General features: G+C 51.2%; 1 protein-coding gene across 9 annotated transcripts; it reads right to left on the bottom strand.

The window, feature by feature from the left end:
• Nucleotides 1–71: 71 nt before the first annotated feature.
• LOC11175616 (uncharacterized) lies at nt 72–22009 on the bottom strand. Of its 9 annotated transcripts, none has more exons than XM_061655904.1 (4): nt 21956–22009; nt 20168–20668; nt 3309–3406; nt 72–3230 (listed from the first exon to the last, which is right to left on the bottom strand). In XM_061655904.1, the coding sequence occupies exons 3-4, from the start codon at nt 3404–3406 to the stop codon at nt 644–646; spliced, it is 2685 nt and encodes an 894-aa protein (XP_061511888.1). In that variant the 5' UTR covers nt 20168–20668; nt 21956–22009; the 3' UTR covers nt 72–643. The 9 variants fall into 9 exon arrangements, with proteins under 9 accessions (XP_061511888.1, XP_061511882.1, XP_061511838.1 ...); XM_061655898.1 differs by lacking the exon at nt 21956–22009 and adding an exon at nt 21920–21944; XM_061655854.1 differs by lacking the exon at nt 21956–22009 and adding an exon at nt 21113–21610.
• Nucleotides 22010–23298: the final 1289 nt, after the last annotated feature.

The raw sequence follows: 23298 nt of genomic DNA, 5'->3' as shown, positions 1-23298 counted from the left end.
TCATATGGCAATCGGTTCGGGTATATGACACAGGGTACAGTTCTCCAAAGCGCTCATATGAACCTTTTGCGTTGTTTTGTTCTGTATCGTGATTTATTAGCTTTATTTAGCGATTTTCGTTTACAGTCTATGGCAGAGACCTTAACCTGCGCAACCGCACCAGATTCCGGCTGCTCCCCCTCCATCCACTCTCTCTCTCTCTCTCTAACGCTACTATGACCACCGGAGGGGAACCGGTAAAAGGGCGCTTGCCATTGCTTCCCACCCCAACAACAAAAAAAAAAGTACGACAGCTGAAAGCGGCTCAACATTACAAACGAAGGAAAGTGTAGTGTTGCATGAAGAAAGAGAAACAGATAATAATTACACATTGAGTATTTGCCCCCCCCCCGCATTTGCGCGTGTTTCGGTGCGCTACACGCACAAACAAGCCATTATATATCCGCTATATATACACAAACACACTCTCACACACACACACACACATACGCAAACACACACACACGCGCACGCAAGCACTCAAATTCATCCCGACAGCGCGGCTAAGAGAGTGCGAGTGCGCCCCAAGCAAGCATCCTTTCGGCCACGTCCACCTCGACCGCCTCCTTGCTCCACTCTTTACCCACAGCTCGCACGCGAGCCTCTACCGGTGGTTGTAGAGCGGCTGGCCATGGTAGCGCGGCTTCTGCTCGCCCGCCCCGCGCACATTCTGCCGCTTGCGCACCTTCAGCCGGTGATGGTAGGGCAGGAACTCGCTGTCCGGGTTGAGCACCGGCAGCGGATGTTTGTAGTTCACCAGTATGTCCCCCTCGAGGTACCGGTTACGCGCCGGGCCCGTCACCCCCTGCTGCCCGTCACCGGTTGGGACGCCGCCGCCGCCGCCGCCGCTGCGGTACAGGTAGGACGACAGGGGCGGCTGGGTCGGCGGCTGGGGCCGCTGGAGCCGATGGTCCAGGATGAGGTAGGACTTGGTGGTGGTGGTGGAGGGGTCAAAGTCGGGGCGGCGGTTGTACCCGCTCGCGCCATTGTTCAGTATGACGGGCGCAATGTAGGACAGGTCGGGCTGGGGCGGTGGTGGCGGTGGTGGTGCAGTCGGCTGGTAGTACTGTGGGTGCGATTGGGCCGCCGCATCCGCGTAGCCCGCGCCGTGCCGGCCGTAATCGGTGCTGGTGACGTAGTAGCCGGTCGGGAGGTCGACCGGCGGCAGGACGCTGTTGGCGGCGGGGCGATACACGTACGCGGGCTCGTAGGCCGGTTTGTACGGCTGCGGCTGGTGGTGGTGCTGCGGGCGGTGATAGGAGGGCCCACTTGGGAGCTGCTGCGGTGGCAGCACCACCTCCTCCGGGAACAGCGTCCGGTACACGTTCCCATCGAACGACAGCGACAGATTGGCAAGGGACGGCTGGGGGTGCTGCTGCTGCTGGTGGTGGTGGTGGTGCGCCTTCGACGTCCTGCCCCCCTTGCCCGACAGCCTGTTCGCCTTCTCGTAGATCTGGAGCGTCTGGCGGATCGTCTGCACCTCGCGATGGAACTGCTCGATCGGGCTGTAGCCGTAGCCGTAGTCGGGCGGGGCGCCCGTCGCAACCGGGCGGGCCTGCTCCACCTTGCCGACCGGGAGGTAGGTGCGGGGCAGCTGGGGCGTACCGGCGGGCACGCCCACGTCGCCCCAGCCCACCGGCGGTCTGGCCGTGGAGGTGCGCACGTCAAAGTACTCGGCGTACACCGGCTGCCGCTGGCCGGCGGTCGGCTGCTCGGGCGGAATCTTGTGCAGCTTGGTGGACGGCGTTTGGGCGGGCGTGGCGGTAGCGACGCTGGCGACGGTCGGTTTCGGGCGCGGTCGCTTCGCGGCCGGTTTGGCGGGCTTCGGCGGCGCACCGTACACCTCCAGCACGGGCACGAACGTTTTGAGGACGGCTTTTTGAATTTCGACGCGCGACGGCACAATCTTCGCCGGCGCTACACTGTTCACCGAAGGGGGTGGTGGTGGTGGTGGTGGTGCCACCGTGGTCGTTGGGTGGGGCCGCACACTGACGTACTGCTTCGGTGGTTTGGTAGCCTTCGGCCGGTCCGTGGTGGTGGTGGTGGGCGGCCGCACGCTGGTCCCATTGCTTCTGCCGGCAGGCTTCAGGATGAAAAAGTTGGGCGGCGGGGGCAGGATGATGCCGGGCACGAGCGGGCCCGGCGGGACCGGATTCGTGTAGTTGCCCCGGTACTCGAACGTGTACGGCGGCGGGTAGTAGAGCGAGGGGTCGTCCTCGTCCAGCCCCGGCGGCAGCCCGGCCGTGCGGTTGCGCGCCTCGTCCAGCGAGCCGCCGGCCGGCGGCCCAGCGTACAGCGCCGGCGGGGGCAGCTTCAGGAACGGGTTCGAGTACGTGCGGTTGTCGCTGACGGGCGGCGGGTTGACCGGGGGCGGATACTGGAGCCCGGCCGGGCGGTGCTGGCCAGTAGCATTGTGCGCCGCCGGCCCGGCAAGAATATGCTGCCCGCCGAAATCTTCCGGCCGTATGACCGGGAACGCTTTGTTGGTGAAGAGGAAGGCCGACTCGTTAGTGAACGGATTAAATGCCGGCACCTGACGACCGCGGATAAACTCAATCGGCCCGTTCTCGCGCAGCTGCACGGGAAAGGGTGGCGGGACGGCCGGGTTCGCCGGGATCTGGACCTGGCGGTCCGGCGCCCGGTAGTCGTCGATCGGCTGCCAGGCGGGCGCGTCCGGCTCGCCGGACCGGTTGCTGCCGTGCCGGATCGAGCCGCCCTTGAGCACGAGCAGGTGGTCCTCGGCGAGCCAGATCTCGTCCGGCCGGAGCCCGCCGTAGTTGCGCTCGTCGTCCAGCGGGACCTCCTCGTTGCGGCGGTAGTTGAGGATGCCGAGCCGCTCGGGGCGCCGCTGGAACAGCTCGCGGTGGATCAGGCCGTACTTGCCCTCGGCCACCTGGTCCGCTAGCGTTTTGGCCGCCTCGGGCTTGGTCGGGGTCGGGGGGGAAACCTTGGCGTCGGACGTTTGCTCCGGGTCGGCGGCACCTTCGCCGGCACCGGCCGCCACTAGGGTGAGCGTGTCGGGCGCGGGGTCGGCGCCGGCCGGCAGCCGGTGCACCAGGTCGACCGAGACAACGTCGTAGTACTTGAGCTGGAGGGCCTGGTCGAGCGGCTGGTCGATTGCGTTGGTGCGGTCCTCCACCTGGTCGGTGGCCACCGCGTCCACCCGGCGCATTGGCCGCCGGTTACTGCTGCTGGGAGGGAAAGTTACGGAGGCGATCAAATGCTGGGAACAGTGCCTTTTTTTTGGGTGTGCTGTGAAGTTCTCTTACCGTTCGGGAGCATCTGCCGAGGCCGGGTGCAGGTAGCTGAGCAGACACAGCGAACAGACCAGCAGTCGAAGGCCCCGGACGGCACTGCGACGAGACATCTGCGGAGGGGAAACGTGTCTGGGATTAGAATAAGCTCAACCTTGCCGGATCGCGCTCTGCAGCGTACTGATGTGTGGCGTGCGCTGTGTGTGCATTTGGGAATTTTGTTATTGGGGAAGATTCTGACGTCAGAGAAATTTCTCAGCTGAATTCCAATGACGTACGTTCAGCGTGGTGGAGATGACTCAACGCCGACAGTAGCCGATATTGCACGAATCGGGCATAAAGGGTGTCATCGATCAATGAGTGATGGGAAAATTGAACATTTTCGGAGGATTCAGTGTATGTCGGAGTTGGAGAGCAAGTCCAGGAAGTCCAGGAAGAAGAGGAGCTGAGAGATGGGGAGTGGGAGAGAAGGGGGATCTACGATATTCGGGATGTCTAGAATATGATCGAATTTATGGGAATCCCGGTTACTTACGGAGATTTTGGGCAACTTCGGACTACTTCAGACGACCCCGAACATCTCAGGGTTATAACGGTCAGAAATATATCGGATTCATCTGGACACATCCGGAGTCATTTGGACTCATTTGGAGTCATCAGAATTCATCTGGAGCTACTTGGAGTTGTCCAAAGTGGTCCGGAATCATATGAAGTCATCTGGATCACTCTGTACGACTTCAGGCGACTTCAAACGTGTCCGAATTATTATTCTCAGTTAAATTTGGATTCATCTGGATTCATCTGGAGTCGTTTGGACTCTCTATCTAAAGTCATCAGGATTCATCTGGAGTTGCCCAGAGACCTTCGGAGCTGTCTGAAGTCATCAAGCCGACTCCAGATGCCTCCGGACGGCTCCGAATGTTTTTGGATTATAATTCTCGAATGAAACTCGGATTCATCTGTATTCCACTGGAGTCGCCAGAATGCATCTGGAGTCACCCGGAAGTCTACGAGGATTTCCGGATCAACTCCGGGTGACTTCAGACAGCTCCGGATAGCTTCAAATGAATTGAACTGACGACTCTAGTTGAGTACAAACGACTCCAGATGAGTTCATTTGAATCCGACTGTAGCATACTACTCCGGATGACTCTGGATTCATTCAAATCCGATTTTGCTTCCGAGTTGGATTCAGTTTTTCAATCCAGGATCCAAGACTCTACTCCGGATCACTACAATCAATCAATGTGGCTATTTATCTCTATCTCCCATCTCCTTCTCTTTCTCTATTACTCTATCTCTCCCTCTATATCCTCTCTTTCTTTATCGGTCATCTTCGCAGAGTGTTGTTGCAAAACTAACAGCACGCTAACGACCTCCGCCCACTGCTACCGCACCGATGTGCGAAAGCGAAGGCATCGAACGTACGATACCGGCACGTGTGTGTTTGGCAGCTGGCACAAAGCTGCCGCAGCGAATCTGAAATATCGAAATGAAAACAGCCATCAAACCCCAACCTGATTAGGGACTGCCGCAACAGCCAGCCAGCTTCCAAGATGCTCATTTGTCTTTGCTTCTTTCCTTCCCTCTTGTTTGTTGCTGCTGCTGCTGCTGCTGCTGCTGCTGTAGTCCTCTTTGCATAACCCTCCCGTCGTTGCGTAGTCGATACCGTCCTCTGTGCGGATGAGCAACATTTGATGGATGTATACGAGCGCCCTGGGGTGGGGGTTTGCTCTTCCCCAATTTGCGCTCGAGGGCTTTCCGGTCGGACGATGTTCGCGCTTTGTCATCGCGACGCTGCTTGTTTGTTTGGCTTTGCGCAGTCGCGCAGGGAGTGAGCGCCAAGCAACGTGACAAATTAATCTGCCGGCCGTGAGGCGTGAGGGGAAGGGCAAGGATTGGTCGATTTTACAACTCGCGTCCACCAACCGTGCATGTGTGTCTAGCGGTCGTTATTTATGGAGACGGTTTCGTCCGGGACCGGGAGATGTCGTAACCGCTGTCAAACGTCGCATCGTCGCAAGGCCGGCAACGGCCGTGAGGTGAATGGGCGTTGTGCGCTAGAAATGTGCATGTCCCCCTTTTGCCCACTGGCTGAGCTGACTCGATACAAGATCCAGTTCAGCACAGCATAGAGGAGCAACAACAACAACAAAAAAGGAAAGAAATGGCCTTTTATTGGATAAACATACACTGCCGAGGGGTGTGAACCGGGTCGTCAGTAATCATTGCAGAACAGCAGTACTTCCAGTAGAGGGAAAAAAAAGTTCACTGAATTGGCCTGTTAATCATCGCTAAAACCGATCAGCCTTTACCATGTTATTGGATCTATTTCACAGAAAAACAAGGGAGCTTGATCGCTGCACAAGAGCAACTGGCAGCTTGAAAGTGGCCGAAAGTGGATCCAATTGGATCCAATTGGATGGTCAATACGAGTTACAGGGAACCAGGAGATAATGCAGCACGGAGTAAAATGGGACACTAATAAATTTTTTTGAACGTTCTTAAAGGCTTTGAATTTTTTTTTGTATCAAACAGTAGGAAACAAACCTCAGAAGATTCGTTATTTAATACAAAGCCGGTAAAAAGTAAATATAGCTCAAACCCGATTTTTATCGTATGGGTAATTCTGTGACTCGAGTGTTAGAGCTGAAGTGTCAAAAATGCTGATTGCAAGAATTTTAGACAATTTGATTATTCGTTCGTTTGACATCTCTAACTGAACAAAGGATTTTCACCCAGATTCAGTAATTAATAACAGAAATTACATTCAGAAAGGAATAATTAACATTTATTACAATACAAAGTGCGAAAATAACAAAATGCACAGGAAGTAAAGAAGCATTATAGAAACCAATCCCTCCCAGAATAGTTTAAAAAAACTAATATTCTGATGGACCTTCAAAGTCCCTCAAATAAAACAATAAAAGAGGAGCAATAATACACCAAACCAAACAATGGTTTAACATTTTAGTTATTCTGCTGGTGTTTGGTTTGAAAAACAAAACCATGGACAGATCAATTCTACAGCAATGGCTACAGCAACGAAAGCAAAATGTAGCGAAACTTGAGACTTCTCAAATAACTTTTGTATAATACAGATAACATTTCCATTGGTTTCGAGTCGGTTTGTTTGGCACTGGTAACTTTCATTTGATTCAAATAAATCAATGTAACAAAACCATCAACTAACCAATTCAGCGCTGTTTGGCCCCAGTTTGCCCTAGACTGTCTCATACACATAACGATGTTTCACTAAGTGCGATTGCTCGTTGAATGGGTGCGAAAAGAATTTTGAAATGAATACTCGCAACCGACAAGGATGCTTCTAAGCTGGTTTGAGTGGCGATCGCAGCCTCGTAGCTGATGTTTTTTTGCCATTCGGGAGACCATTGGATAAAACAGTGTCTCCGTTTTAAGCTCAGCATGCTCTGTGAAGCTGTTTAGTGAGCCACAGTGAGCCACCTTTTCGCCTTCGAAGCTGCCCTGTTCCCCCGATGGACTGCAGGACAGACGAAGGTGTTGTTGCAGCGACGCAGCGCGCAGAATGGTGACCTGGTAAAGCTGCGGGCCCGGTTATCTACCGCTGGTCCTAGTCCACTTCCCTCCCAACCGTGCTCTCTCCGAACGACTTAATCGCGTCGTGACGCGTTGTATCTTATTCAGGTTTTTTTCACTCCTGTCCTTCCTCCGGTGCGATCAATAATCCCCTTGGAACGGATGGTGAAATGTATCGTTTTCTCTCTCTCTCTCTCTCTCTCTCTCTCTCTCTCTCTCTCTCTCTTTCTCTCTCTCTCTCTCTCGCTCTCTCTCTTCCTTGCTACTTCCAGTGCGACTTCAGAGCAGCGTCAGGACGCGGTCATTACGTGGGACACCCTTTTTCCCTGAGCCGCTTGTCGGCCACTTTGCCACATTACCGGACAGCCGGTGCCGCCGATAAGCTCGCGATGCAGTTTTGCACCATTATCGACGCAAGCGTCGGATAAAGATTAGCGTTTCGGCACACGACAGGTGCACCGCTGCACGTCAAAAAGAAAAACTCCTTCTCCCCCCGCAAAACAACACGTATTTTTTCTCTCTCTCTCTGTCTCTCTCTCTTTTCCTCGGCGCATAGGCAGGCTCGGATGTTATGCAAATGGTGCTCCGGTGAAGCGATGCGATCCTTACGTCAGCGCATCACATGTTTGCATCACCAGCCAGTTCGATGTGCCCGCCGGCCGCTGTCGGCGGCCTTTCGGGGGGTTCGGGAACGGGCCGCTCATGTGTGAGTTTTACCCCCAACCGCTCTCCCAACCTCTCCACCAAAGTAGCTAGGTAAATCAAAACAGCAAAAAAAAAGAAAAAGAAACAAAACAATTTTGAAAGAAAAGAAACAAAATGGCACCCGCAATTTCCACGGGCGCGCGAGTGGCTTCCCACCGGTTCCACGAACCATACCACACGATTTGTGGGAAAGAAATGTGTGCGTGCATGTGTGTGTGTGTGTGTGAATAGGGCGAAAGTGTTTTCGTGGCGGTGGAGAAAGTGCATGAGGGGGGGGGGGGGTGTAAAAGATTCTTCTCCGCGGCTGGGGCACGGTGAAAATGAGGGAAAGGAAACGAAATTAGCCCTCCCCGCGTGCTGTTGCACCCAAAAGATAGAGAAGGGGGTGGCGGGGGGTGAGGGAGGGGGGATGCATTATACACTCCAACTCCAGTAACGGAGCAGAAAATAGGGGGGGGGGGGGGGGGGGGGAACGGGGAAGAAAATAAGCGCCCGCAAAGACGCGCCGGAGAGTCAATTTTCGGGCGTGTAGCAGCAGCCCGCCCGTCAGTCAATTTAATTATGAATTAATTTAAAGCTCGCATGTTGCAAAGGGGGGGGGGGGGGGAAGACGTGAGGACGTGAATCTTACGTGCAAACACTGTGCCGCTCGCTGCGCTTCGTTTTCTTCTTCTTCTTCTTCTTCTTTCTCGCTGTAATGAAATGGCCCGTTGCGCTAACCCAAAATTCCAATCATCACATAATGTCACGGAAGGAGCGCTCCGACGTGTTAGATGGCGGACGCCGTTCGCCGTTCATTAGCGGAGGCTACAAAACTGTCAAGCGAGCCGAGCTGGCCGAGTGTGAAAGTGTATCGCGCAGGCGGCCCATCTTGCAGCAGGCGGCGTGTATTGCATCGCGAACCGCTTAAAAAACATCAAAAATTCGATCACACCAAAAAACAACAAAAAAAAAAAACCTTAACAGTTTGCAACAGCATTACGACAATAATAAAAAAAAAAAAAGATATACCGACCTGGCCGCAAGCGACGAACCCGCATGACGCGCTTCGCCGGCTCGCGCATATTTTTCATTTTCCGGCGCGGCGAGCCGTGTAAAAGCAAAACGGCCCGGCAAAAGCTCATCCCAATTGCCGCGGCAATAAACTGTTATTTAATATCGAACAAGTGTCGTTACCATCATCCGCCCGTGCAGTGCCTTGCGATCCTCGCGATATCGATCTTCCCGCGTGCGCGTACGATGGCACCGTTAGATGTGTAACGCGCCGGTCGGTGTCAAGCGGTGACATGGGCGCACATTAAAATGCGCTTTTTTCAGCCCCACTAACACACACACACACACCACTTGTGGATGCATTTGTGGAGCGTGTTTTTTTGGTGGAACGAGGGAGAGGTTGTTTTTTGGAACACAGCGATATCGGCGATCTGTTTCGCGTGAGAGCGCGCAGCGCTCTCTCTGTCTCTCTCGCTATGCGTCATTAGACACCTCACCTTGACCGCAATCTGGGCTAGGCCCGGTTTGTTGTGTGTTTTTTTTTTTGTTTTGTTTTTGGGAGGGCCCGTTGAGGTCGTGACACCCCGTTGCCCCACAGTGGGGATGGGGTGGAAAGCATTCCATTTTCGCAACGGCCAAGCACACATTTTCGGGTTGAGAAAATGGTCGGCCCAGCGGAAGATGGGTCCGTCCGTTCCCAAGCCGACGGGGAGCAGACGGTTCCGCCGGTAGTGTGGCGTGAGGGAGGGAGGAAGGGAGTAGTGGGGAGGGGGGGAGTCTTCTTCATCTGTTTGACATTCGGCGACAGTTTCTTCGATCGGACGGATCGAGGGCAGTCCGTCCGCAGCGCTGCAGACGGGGATCATAATGATGGGGACCATGGTAAGGCAGTTTATTTAAATTAATTAGCTTCAAGCATACATTAGGGGAGGTGTGCTGTGCGTTTTGACGTTCGATGTCGTCACTTTGAAAGTGGTTTGGTTTGATTTTTCGGCCAGAAGCTGTGAGGTTGTGTAGCACCGGGGGCGATGCTAGATGGAAGATCCGGCACAAAAACACATCGTGAGGGCACTGAGAAAGCTGCAGATTTGTAATGTGCTCTCTGGAGCGCAACCAAGACTCCGATCCGACTTGGACTATTGTTAGTCAAATTCCAATTCCGGCAAAATGGGAAGCACTAGCTCCGCCCGGAGTCGTGGTCATCAGGAGTCAGAATCGTCCAGAGTCATCCGGAGTTGTCCGGAGTCGTCCGAAGTCGTCTGGAGTTTTCCGGAGCCGCCCGAAGTCGGAGTCGTCCAGAGTCAACCAGAGTCGCTCAAAGTTGGAGTCATTCGGAGCCGTCTCCTACCGACTTGAATTCTGGATGACTCCGGAGGACTCCGGCCAACCCCGGAAGATTCCAGACTAATCTGCAAGATTTCTGGAAAATTGACGTAATGCAGCACACGCTCGCTTCATCTCCAAAATCCTTGATGGCAGCATTGATGCACCGATACTCCTAGGATCATGGGATTTTTATGCACCTACACGTCAACTGAGATTGCGTAATACTTTGAGTGTGGTTTATCGTTGTACTGTGTTCAGATCCAACGACCCCTTCCTTACTTGTATTCGTGCACTTAATCAGAACACTACTTCGTTACTTTCAGAATTCTTCAATCTCTAGTTTACAGTTCATATTAGATTAGGTAATAATAAGGGTAGGTATTGTTTAACCTCTCTAGGCTGACAATCAAATAAATTGAAGTTGAAATTGAAATTGTGAGTTCAACTGCTCCTATGAGACCTTTACCAGTGGCCCTTGGAAACAGTTGAAATGGGTGTCCTCAGAACCTTCTTGTTGGTAAGTCACATGAACCGTCGTATTAAAGAGATGCCTGTAAGAAATCCGTCCAGAGGTCCAGAAATTTGCAAAACAACCAGAAGACACACTCAATCAGCGCCAATCGTTCACGTGCATTGCTATTGTTTGTATTTGAAACATCTGAATCTTACTCTCAATCTAGTAATTGTTCTTTGATCGCTATGATCTAGTGGATCAGCCCACGGTGCCGCTGCTTGTTTTATTACTTGGCGATTACTTATGGGTGATCAAATATGTTTTGCCAGCTCTGATGTATTAATCTTTTCTCCCACAATAAGGCATCGTCTCTGGAGATAGATCCAACAACATGATCTATGACCGTTTACAGGGTTTCCCACGATTTATTGGTCAGTTCCCATGATTTTTTGGTGCGTTCCCACGATTTTTTGGTCGTATCCCATAGATTTTTGGTTTGTTCCCATAATTTATTGGTATTTTCCGATTGGATATCAATACAATTGCACCAAAAAATTCTGGGAAACGACCAAAAAATCGTGGGAACGCACCAAACAAACATGGGAACCCACCAAAAATTGATGGGAACCAACCAATAAATCGTGGGAAACCCTGTATTTTCATTCGCAAGATGATCAGCTCCTGCATTTCCTGCGATGCCCTTATGTCCTGGTATCCAACAAAATTCGTTTAATCTTAACAGTTTTTGTGATAATGGTTCTACAGATTGTATGAATGGGTTTCGTAACGATTCTTGCTCTATAAACGTCAGGCCATTAGTGCTATTTGAGAAAATAGCGTTAGGTCTATGATTTACAGTGACTTCTTCAGCTGCTGCCAAAGTCGCAATAGTGTACCGGATTTAATAAATCAAAATAATATTTCGCTTAGCAACCTTTTAAATCCCATGTTCACGGTAGATCGGATAGAGCTTTTGATCGTGAACGACGGTCAGAGCATGGCGACATCGGGGTATCGAACTTACGAGACTAAACCCCCTAACTTGTTTTGTTCGAGGCGTTTGTTTTGTGCAACCCTAGTTCGGCCGCACACTATTTATAAAGCTCTACACATACCATTTGCTACCAGTTTTTTGTCCGAGACACCAAACATGCTAGATCTTCGGGGCAAATGGCATTGGTGATTTGGTATGCAAAATGCGGTACGAATTGCCGAAAATTTGGAGAAAAATTTAAAACAACTTAGAACTGCCTTACAGTAGTCTGCATTTGAGTTGTAAGCGTGTATACCTTAATGTCACCTTTAAAGAGCTGCCATCGGTCGTGAAGAATTCCCTCAGCAAAAAAAAAAAAACATGTTGCGCTGTCACATTCAATTATGGTGTGACCGTTAGAGCAGGTCTTTCTCGGAAACATCAACAGCAATCGATCATTCAAAGCGACTGCTAAACGACGTAGGAAGCTGTTTCCGACTGATCGAACGCTCGATGGCCTTCCGCAGTTGAGCGGCGGTCAAAATGTTGTGATGTACTCTTTTAAATTTAATTTCGTTTAGCTACAGAAAAAAAAACCACACGCTTACACAGGTTTAATTCGTAACGGCAAAAAAGTGTACAGGAAGCGATCAAGACAGTCACTTAACCTTGGCGGGCAGAAATCTCAACCGTGTACCGTACCGGGATCATTAATTTGGCGCTCGGAACATCGGACGACGGCACTGATCGAACCCCTCAGGAATGGGGTAGGGGGCCGAGCATCTCCGGAGGTGCAAGACAAGCATACACATACAAAAAAAAAAACCATAACGAACAAACGCACACTGCCCTAAGGCCACGCGGGTCGGGTTCGAACCATTACTGATTACTGCCGGCGGGCAAATAACTGTAGCGAAACGGCGCCTAACATCTCCGTTACGGTTTGTATATGTTCTGTATCTTTTGCTGTTGTTGTTGTTGTTATTGGTGGTCGCACGAGGACACCACAGGTTCCAACCGCTGTGTAAAACTGTCCTCAATGTAACGCGCCTGACCGTTGTGGCCGAGGTTCAATGCGCTTCCGCGTACGATTCGACGCTTCGTACGCGGCGCGTGATCACAGGACCGATGCCAATCTTGCCAATCACCCAACCGGACCCGAAGTGGGCCCTCGCCACCGTGACGCTGTCAGAACCCATTCAGGCAACCTGCTTCCTGCTTCAACAGATTGAGCGGCTCGCGACGTTGCGGGATTGCGTTCGAATGTTTTTTTTTTTTTGCCGCCACAACGCGAACCGGATTCGCGCCACAGATTCTTGAAGGCGGGGGGTGATTGAATCACGCTCCAGATACGTAATACGGGCGCACCAGCCGTGCGATCGAGCGTGTGAGCGATCCCGGATGCGTCCGCGAAGGTGCAATTCCCTACCATTACATCTCGCAATCGATTGAAATCACGACACCGGTTACCGACCGGGAAGCAATCAGCACGCTGAGTTGCCAACTTTGGTTGAGGCCCATTAGAATGGACTTTGAGAAGAGTCTTGAGGGCGTACGGTACGGATTTGCAGCGTTCTAATGTGTATATTTCGGGAGATGATCACATCTTCGCACATCATCGCATCACAACTCCAAAGATTTCTGGACATTGCCTACTTTGTTGAACCCATTCGAATGCTTTGCAGAGGCTTGAGGGCGCACGGAGGTATGATAGTATCTTTGATCGTTTGAATGTTTATGCTTTAAGAGCTGATCATATCTTCGACCGTGTCCAGTTTTTAGGTACTCCAAACATTTCTAGACACTGCTTACTTTTTCGTATATTTTGAAGTACAGTTCGAATATTTTGAAGAGTTTTTAGTGGGTACGGTACAGAATTATGACTCTATCTTCCAGCGATATTTCCGGAGATGATCGCAACTAGGACTGAGTCCAGTTCTTAACATCCCCAAACATTTATGTACGTATATTGCTCACTTTGTTCAACTCGTTAGAATACTCTCTAGAGTCTTAAGAACGCTCCGTCCGAGTTTCAATTTTGGGAGACATCTAAGACCATATCCAGTTTGTAAGAACATCAAAGACATTTAGAAAATGGCAACATTATTGAACCTCATTGAATAAAATTTTGGAACATGATTACATACAAGACTCCGCGTCCAGTTTTGCGGACCTCCAAAGATTTCCAGATATTGCTAACTTTGTAAGACGTGATCGTGTCTATATCGGGAGATGATCACATCTTGGGCCGTACCCAGTTCTTGAGCAATCAAAATATAATCAGACATTGAATTATTCATTACTTCATTAGGCCAAATTGTAAGAGACAATTACATCTTCAATGTATTTCCAGAGTTTAAGAACTTGAATGATTTCCTGTCGTAGGTAACATTATTGAACCTCGTTTAACCAACTTTTGAAACATCTAGGACACCGTGCCCAGTGATTAGGATCTCCAACGATCTCTAAACATTGCTTACTATGTTGGACTGACTATTACAATGCGTTTAAGAGTATAGGACCGCTCTCAGTTTTTGAGGAAGAATATTAGGACAATATTCAGACTCAATTGTGCTAAACAATAAGAGACATTCACATCCTGAATATGTTTCCAGTTTAAAAGAACCTGAAAGATATCTAGATATTCGTAACATTATTGAACCTCATTGAACCAAATGTTCAAATTCATTGAACCAAATGATTTTCCAAGTATCACGTTCTAATTAACTCCAAAGGTATCTAGACATTGGTAACGATATTGAACCTCATTGAACCTGATTTTGTAAGATGCTCATATCTAGGAAACCGTCTCCAGTTCATTGGCACTCCAACGACTTTGCCTAATTGCCAGTTAGTGGATGACTTCCTGCAACCCAAGCTGTCATGTTACCGCGTATTGGATATTCAAGGATGAAGAATTAAGCAATAGAAACGATCGATTGCACGCGATGTCCCCCTTCCCCTAATTACTTCCTGCACTGCCAGCATCCAACGGGTAACGGGCCCTCGGCAAATAATACACCCCGAGCGGGCTGCAAAATAGTAGTTTGCGTTCTGACCGGGTCGCACAGGTTCGCTCCGTGCGCTTGCAATCACCTCGCGCTCGACTTCGACTTCAACAACTAGCTGCAGCAGAATCTTTTCGGCCGTTTTTTTCTTCGCCTTCTTCTTCTTCTTCTTTTTCCTTTCGTACTCACATCCAATTTGCGTAATCAGGCAAAGGCCCGCGCTCGCGCGCTGTTTTTTCGAAGGCTGAACTGGCTGGCACCGTACCGTTCGCTGTGTCACGAGTCGGTGGCACGAAAGCATGAAGGCCTATCAGCAGGCCCCAAACCTGTGTGCAGGACCCGGAGAGCCGGACGGACAACACAGCGACAACTTGATCCAATTATTTCGTCACACCCTTGTTCGGGGCGCATTCTTTTCGCCGCGGTGAACGGTACCGATCGTAGCGCCCTGCCCTGGGCCGGTTCTAGGCGGCTGCGGGGACCCGCGAACCCACAGCCAGATCAAGGTTCTTTTTCTGTTCTGCCCCCCCCCTCCCCTTCTTCGAGCGAGAGTGATCTGTTTCTTTTTTTGTTTTTGTTTGTGTCGTTCGTTTGCTTTTTCGGGGTGGAACGGTATTTTTCCACCGCAAGTTTCGCTCGAACCGGGCCGCGCCTAGCCAGCGCGTGCGGAAGCCACAGCGCCGGAGCCGGAGCGGGCAGGATGCTGGGCAGGACCGTCCCTTCGACCGTCCCCTCATCCCTCACCGCCTCACCTTCGTGCACGCGGGCCGAACAGCCTCGGAACGCGCCACACCTAAGCCGCTGGTACCTGGCGGGACTAAGACGCTTGGCAAATAGGGTTGGGCCGGCCGCTCACCGCCTTACCAGCCAGCCAAACGGAGAAGGCCAAAGGCCCCGCACGTCACCCACAGCCGTACGGTGTACACGCTGGATACGACGCCGCTACACCTCGAACGGCGCTGAACCATTTCGATCGGGAAAAGAGAGCAAACTCTCACACACCGCCGCTCGCTCGCAGTGCAGGAATGTGAAGGAAAGGCAAGAAAGAGATAGTGGATAGGGCGAGCGTTTGGGCCGGGAGAGGGGGGTGGGTGGGGGGGGGAAATGGAACACACCCAACCACCCTTTTTAAGCTAAAGGCGCACTGCACAACCGCACAAGTAGGTTTTTTTTAAGCCTCGCAACCTCGAACGAGAATGGTTGCTAAATGTGAATGCCAAATGGCCGCCTGCGCACCCTCCTTTTCCCTTTGCCACTCGCTTCGCTTACGAGCCCACTAATTGTAACCCACCCCAATGCGCCTCCCTCATGTACAAACACACACACACACACCTTGCAGTGGCACTTGGAGACTCGGGAGCTCGGTCGTTGTTGCTGGAATGTGTTACTGTACTCCGGCGACGGAGCCCATTACGGAGAGACCAGGCAGGCCCATATCAACACACACACACACACACACACTGGTTGGCAAACAATACCGTTGCAGCCCGTGGGGTGTTTGTACGTGTGTGTGTGTGTGTGGAGGCTTTGTGGGGTGGTAGGCTGCAGTTGCACTTTTTTCCCACAATTGTTGCGGGCAGCGAAAATCAGTCAGCCCGCCAGCCAGCGCGAGCTCCCATGCAGATCACCCAGCGTTCGGGGACAGCGGGGAGAGGGGGAAGTTGGGCGAAAAGATTGTTCTTGTCGAGTGTTTTACTGGTTTCTGTTTTTTATTATTATTATTATTATTATTGCAACCATTGCTGTGCTAGTAAAAAAAAAACAACACAACAAAACCCATTTTTTTCTCTCCTGCTGTTGCGCTCTGACACAAGCTCTGGGAGGGTGAGAAAACAACACCAGCAACACCTAATTAACCCTTCACGCAGAGTGAAGGTGTGAATTCTTCGACTACTTGGGGTGATTTTGTGTTTTTTTTTTCTGATGTTGCTTAGAGTCCGACGCGTGCTTAGAAGAAATCCTACAAAAACCAAATTTCTGTAAGCTTTCACAGCTTAATCCCTGTTTCGACGGTAAGCTCAGAATGTATTCCTCAGCAAAACACGATTACATGACAGCGACAACTTGTTGGCAGGGGTTTGATCGCTGCATTCTTCAATTTAAGGGATCCTGCTTGGTGCATACATCATTTGCTGGACGACATCGGACATAGCAAACGGGTAGGATATCAGATCTGCAATGGGTTTGGCTCAAACATTGTCTGACGAATATTTGTAAACAGTAGATGAAGTTCCCTGATGAAGTTCTCCACACTTGTGAACGACTTCTGACAATCGAAATCAAGCAATACAAAAACAGGCAATCACTGGATAAGCTGCAGCGTAATACAATCTCTCTAGTAGCTCTAGAAAATCCCAACAACCATGATATTAGACAAGCGAGACATGATGCGGAATGCATTAAACCTGTTGGAGTCCGACTTATGGCACACCTCCAGGAAGGCAAGTTACCGTTTTGCATCGGGACATTTCCTGCTAACAGACGTGCCTTTCATTTCGCAGCCGGTTTAAGAAGCTTCATCGAGCGAATTCGCCGCCATTGGACGGCGCGTGGACGCGTGCTACAAATCCGACGAGTTGGTGCAAACAGACATTGCCTGATGGATTGGATTCTTTACTGGAAGACCTGTGCCATCCACAGACGACTACTCGCTGGAAACAGCAGCAGGTTTCATCCAAGATGTAATCTCGGGTTCTTACAAATTATTGCTAGTTCTAGCCGTGGCTTTGGACACAGTAAAAGCATCTTCGGGAAAGCAAGATGCTGTGAAGCGAATTGTTTACAATAGACCTGACAACCTCCCAGACCGGTTGGGGAGGATAAACTGCTTGGGTTATTGTATACTGGAGATGTCTTCCGATGTCTCCAAGGTTCAGGGTGTAAGGTAGAACATTCCGATAGTGTTTAGCGGTGTGCTGCCAAACCTGAGTTACTAGAAACGTATGAGCTAGTGATATACCTGTTGGTAGATTCTTGGGAGACATACTTGTTTGTGGGGGGTTTTATGGTTGAATAATTGCATATTGGAGATGTCTTTCAATGTCTCTAAGGTCTAGGTAGCATCTACCTTGTACTTAAGTCTGCTACCATCCCTAAGCTACTAGAAACGTATGAGCAAATTATGTACCTGTTGGTAGATTCTTGGGAGAATTCTTCAGTAATGTAGTCTTCAGCACGACTTAAAATTCAGAATTTCCTCCAGACATAATTCCAGAATCATTTGTCTTGGCGGTCTTGGTCTCCTGGAGGAGTGTCCAAACCCTGCATACGGTCTAGGGCCCTCATTTGCTTGTCCGTTAGGATCTAGACTATTCTTGAACTAATGGACGACTTCATCCAACGCTATTAATGAGCTCTTTGAGTGTCATGTATTGACTATGACTACTGGACTAACTTCTGATAAGTCGATTGAGCCTCGTTATACAAAAAAAGATGTTATTCTTGCAAGTCTGGTGACATCTTCAAGCAATTCAAAATCAAGGGAACGTTGTACCTAAAAGTAGCAAATGTCCCAAAGTCGCCAGCCAGCCCAGCTGGTCACTGGTTCAAGTGTTTCCATCCCCCCCCCCCCCCATTTTAAAGAACTCCCCCCCCCCCTCGGCAAGCGACGAACCCGCCTCCCGAACGACAGTGATTAATTAAAAGGCCACTGCGTAAACTTTAGCGGCGGCCGTGCGGCTGCCAAGCCAGATTGATATTTAAGGGGAGGGGCGGGCAGGTGCCACACAGCAAACAGCTGGCGTGGCAAGCCGGACGCTGGCAGCCCTAGTGAAACGCTTTCCTACGCTTTATTTGCTGTTGCTGCTGCTGCTGCTGCTGCTATAGGCTGTGGTTTTGCAGCGGTTTTCGAAATTTGCCCACCCACTACCGCCCTTTCAGACTCCTACTCCACCCCTTTCCCTCCTCCGTCAGATAAGTGAGGTGGTTGTAGCTTGCGTTTTTAGAGTGTGCGGAAGGGTAGGGGGGGAGAGGGATTTACTGCGAGCTTCAACCTCCCTCTCACGTCAAGACACACGGCGCGGCACGGACTTTGTGATACTCCAATTTTCTCAGCTGCAGCACGATTTTTAAGCCCGAGGGTGTACACTTTCCATGCTTCACCAACGCCCGACGATCTATGTGTGTGTGTGTGTGTGTGCGTGACTGTGTGTTTATGTGTGTGGCTCTATTTTGAAATTCCAACCGTTTGCCATCCGTTGCGGCAATTATAGAGATAGAACCGGCGCAGTTCGCAGTTGCACCCACCCATGCAACCATATGTTTTAGCGAAAAAACACACACACACACACACAAACATTGTTGTTGCAAGCTGGTGCACACCCAGGCGTAGTTGCAGTTGCTGTTGCAACGGGCCACCGACAAACTGCAAGCGAAAGCGTTTGTATGAACTGACAAACGCTCTTTCACTCTGCACACCGAATGGGGCAGGCTTCGTGCGGAGGCGAATGCGGTGCCACCGAGCGTGAACAAGAACCTCGCCAATCGGTTTGGGCTGGTCAGATTTCAGGGGCCTCATCCCTCCCCCCCCCCCCCACTGATTGGTCAGTGCCGCTCGAAAGGGTGTGGATCGATCGATACGCGGTCACGCAGAAGACATCAGCCTCGATTCATAATTCCACCATCGTTTTCGACTGCCGCCAACGAATGGGTGGGCAGGGTGGGTCAGCAGGGGAGGGGGGGACACGATGCCGTGTCGGTTTCGAAGGCTGTTTTGAGGTTAGGGTCCCGTTTTGCCTCGCTCACTCACTCGCTCGCCCGCGTTCTGTTGCTGTGTTGCTTTTGCCTGACTCAAAAACAAAATCGAGAGCGAAAGTGAAACGTGTGCGCCTAGTGGGCAGCATAAACCGTTTCATTTTCCGCTCCATTCGGTCGCACACAAACCGCTCCCTTCCCTCGCCATCCACAAACCGCGCAACCCTTTTTGGCGCTGGTTGGCCCTTTCCAGGCCCCGTTCCGCTGTGGCGCTGTGGTTTGCGCTTTCTCCATTCGCGCCGCACAAGCACATCGTACGTCGTGCTGTGTGTGTGTGTGTGTGTGTGTGTGTGTGGGACATGCGATGATATAATTTTTCGCTGCTGCGCTCGCGGTCAATGAAAAGGAAGAAACAAAAACAAAAATCAAAAAAGCGCAGCCAAAGGGTTTGACGCGCAGCAGAAGAAAGACACAGCGAGAGAGAGAGAGAGAGAGCGAGCGCAAAAGGCAGCCGAATAGCGCAAAAATAAAAATGCGAAATAAATCGAACGAAAGCGAAACCAGAGACGCACCATCGTGCGGAGAAGGTGCAACACCGCGCGCGGCACAGCAAAAGATGCAGCAAAACGTTGGCGAAAGCGTGCGGCGGAGAGAAACAGCGACGGGGGTGGAAAAGGGAAAGGAGTCCCCGAAACAAGCGGGAGGAATTCGTGTGCAAGGATTTGAGAGGATTGCGGCAAGCGACGCAACAAGAGAAGACAAAAAAATAATGCGCGGCAGGAATGCGCGAACGTTGCGCAGCGGCGCGAGAGTGAGAGAATATAAAACAGATACGAGTTATTATGCAATGTGTAAGCGACCCGGCGGCGGCGGCGGCGTTGTCTGTCATCTACCGCTGCTACTACTGCTACCCGTTCGCGCGACGCGTGTAGATATAGATTGCGTCCTTCAGCGCTGCTCCGCTTTCTCCGGCGCCCGCCCGGAGGTGGTGCGTGCGTTCGGAGCATTGGCTTTTCGATTGCTGAAACCTAATTATAAGACACAGAGGCAGAGAGGACAGCGACAACAAACGCAAAAACACACCTATACACTAAGGGAGGTTTCGTTTAGTTTCTTGCGCGTGGGTGCTTATGCTAATGTGCGCCCAATGTCAATGTGTACTAACCCTTGTTGATCGTGCTAATCCAACGGGCTCTGTTTTTGTTGTTGTTGTTGTTGTTGTTGATAGAAGAGCGGTTCGCTGTCTGCTGCTGCACCAGCTCCAATTGCTGCTGCTGCTGCTGCTGCTGCTGCTGCTGTCTGCTACCGCTACACCACTACTGCGGGGGAGGAGTTGTTTGATTGTTGCGGGCACGCAAACCCCCCGGGTCCCGGGTCCTGTCCGCCGTCACTGTGCACTTTTTACGGGGCGGCTTTTTTTTTTTTTTTTAATACACACATACACACATACTTCTACACTACACCCTCGCTTAGTGGCGGCTGGTTCGGCTGCGACACACACGGCGCAGTTGACAGCCGCTCATTGCGCAGAAGCTTGCGCACAAACAACAACCACCACGAATTGTTTGTTCGTTTCGTACGCTGGCACTTTGGATCGGAGCCCTGCGCTTCCAGATCACATTGGTCCGCCGGGGCTGTCGGCACTGCTGCGCGCTAGAGCTGGACGCTGGAAATTTTTTCCGACCCGCCAGGAAGGAGAGTGAGGGAGGGGGGGGGGGGGAGAGAAGAGATGGAGAATGGGGGGGGGGGGAAAGTGTTAGAAATATTCGCTTCACCTCACTAAGCACACAGGCGACCACGTTTCGCTGCGAAACCGGGGGGTTCGTCGCCTAGAGTCTTTCTCTGGGTCGCTGTTAGAGTCTTTGCTTGCGGCCGCTCGGCCGATCGGAAGGATCGACCCGCGAATGACGTAAAATGTGACGGAACTGAACTGGCTCTTACGTCATAGCAAGTCGAACGAAACGCGTTACCACCGCGGTAAGGAAAGCGCTTGATATTTCTGAACCCTTTTTTCCCCAGATGCCCACAGAGGTCCTAGGTTAATGGTGGTGTAGTTTTCTTCTTTTTTTTTTTTTGGTTGCTTCCCGGGAGATTCTAAGCACTGCTCAACCTGTCAAATGCTGCAATCATTGCGCCGTCACGAGTTGGCAAACTGGTGTCTGCTCCCACACTCCGTACGGCAAGCACACTGATTGGAGCAGGCCAATTAGCATTCGCCTCCGATTACACAAATTGGTTGTGTGCGCGCGCCCGCACAATCACATCTCGCACGTGCACACATGCATGCTGTGACCGGGAGTAACACTTGGGGGAAGGATGGGGGGGAAATGGGAGGTTTAAGGGACGTTATCGCGAAACAAAATCGAACAAAAAACCCCGCCGAACTGCGGTAACGATGGCGCTTGAGCGCTCCCTAGAGCTTCCCTAAATCCAGAATCCCGTAGGACCCCAGTCCGCCACCCACCCACACTGTTTTGTACCGCCTAGGGAAGCGGGGGGGAGGCTATTCCGCGCTCTTCTGCACTGGCACCTAGGGCGCTACTTTGCTACTCTTTATCTCGTCGTCGCGACCGGCCGATACGTACTGAGCGCGGTTCGTGGAATTTCGTGGCCGCGAACCGCCGGCCGAGCTCGCTGCACACAGCCGACTCACACAACGACGGGCGCGCGCGGGGTGGGGACAGGGCCCGAGCAGAGCGTATGAGGCGGGGAAAGGGAGATGGAAGGGGGGGAGGGGATAGCGACTGTGAAACAGGGTGGCAAAAGGCCACACAAAAAGGCCGCGCATATGGGACAGATGCACGGCACACTGTTCGGAGTGTGGTGGAGGGGGGGGGGGGGGGGGGGCTGGTAGTGTAAGAAAAAAAAATCACACACAAACTAGTTCCACCGTTCCTTCGTGCAAAACTTAACACACCCCCTTCTCCCGCTTCTCCCGTTGGGCACCACTAACGATTCGCTGTAGTACAGAGCGGCTGACACAGCGCTCCCTGGCAACTCCAGCTCGTTCCAGCAACTGCAGGCGGCAAAGACTGCGTACGCCGATTCCAGGGTAGTGTACGAGACCCCGCTCGTTCTCCCATGCGCCAACAGGCGGAGAGTGCACACGAGATGGCGTCTTATTGATCGATCCAACCGACATGGTCGTTGTGCAGTGTGCTCTACTATATTCAGGTTCAGATTATCTACGATTATCAGCTTTACACTCTTGTTTTATCTGTCTCCAGAGAAGAATACATCTGGAAGATCTCTGCTTCTCTTTCTACTGCTGCCCAATCTGCTGAGACACATCGCTTAGGTCTCTCGGGTCCCAGTTTTAACACCCGAAGTTCCCTATCACTGTTTCAAAGGTTCGGAGCATACAAAATCGAGGCTTTGATTACATTGGGAACCTCTACCTCAAACACCTGCAAGACCGACCCCGTACAATGAGGGTACTGCTGCTTCTACACAGATTTGCATGGTGCTCATGTATCTCCAAGATATGGCTTGTTATCATGCTTATTGGAACTAGACACTGCTGACTTAAACCTACATCTCAATATAGCCATTTTATGGAAAAACTTCAATTAGTTCCTGGTTTTGGGGGTCCTAAATCTGAAATTAGCGATATTGAACCTCTGTCTGCTAATAGCTACTCGCTAATCAGTCACCAAACATCCTGCGTGATCTCAAACGAATTCTTGCCCGTCTAAATCACTGTTAAAATAGGCTGTGAAGGGAATATCCTACAGAGATCCCACCAGAAGTAGTCCCAAAAACTGTTCGGCGAACATCAACAGCGCTCTGCGTTACGTCGGCGTTACGCGTAACGCTTGCGGGTCTCAAACCCAAGCAGCATTCTAACCTCCATGCGTCGTTCGCTGGCAATGCTATTGCTTAGGTGTCATGAGATAATTAGACCACGGTTTGTTCAAGCATATAAATGATGGAGTAAATGATATAGGGACGATACTGGAAACGTAAACAGAACAGCTCCGATGTGTTGAAAAGAGCTACTAAATTGTCAAACACTAGCTTCTCTGAGGGCACTCGTTCGCCAGCTCTGAACATCAAGATGCTGAGGCAACGAAAGACGAAAGAAAGCCATATCTTCTAATAAAATGCATATGATAAATTTGAGTTCAAACACAGCAGAAAACTGAACGACAGATCCCCCCCCCCCCTCACTTCTTAAAATCCCAATACAGGGAAGGACCTAACAATTTTTTTTTTACTATTTGAAATAACTATTTAAAACAATGTGTTTTTTTTTGTTCGGTAGGTAAAAGTAAGCCTCAGCCCTCTACGTTACGC

This window comes from Anopheles gambiae, chromosome X (assembly GCF_943734735.2).
Source record: "Anopheles gambiae chromosome X, idAnoGambNW_F1_1, whole genome shotgun sequence".
In the NCBI taxonomy this organism is placed as follows: domain Eukaryota; kingdom Metazoa; phylum Arthropoda; class Insecta; order Diptera; family Culicidae; genus Anopheles; species Anopheles gambiae.
The sequence above is the reverse complement of the archived record's forward strand: the minus strand, read 5'-3'. Positions and strand labels throughout refer to the sequence as shown.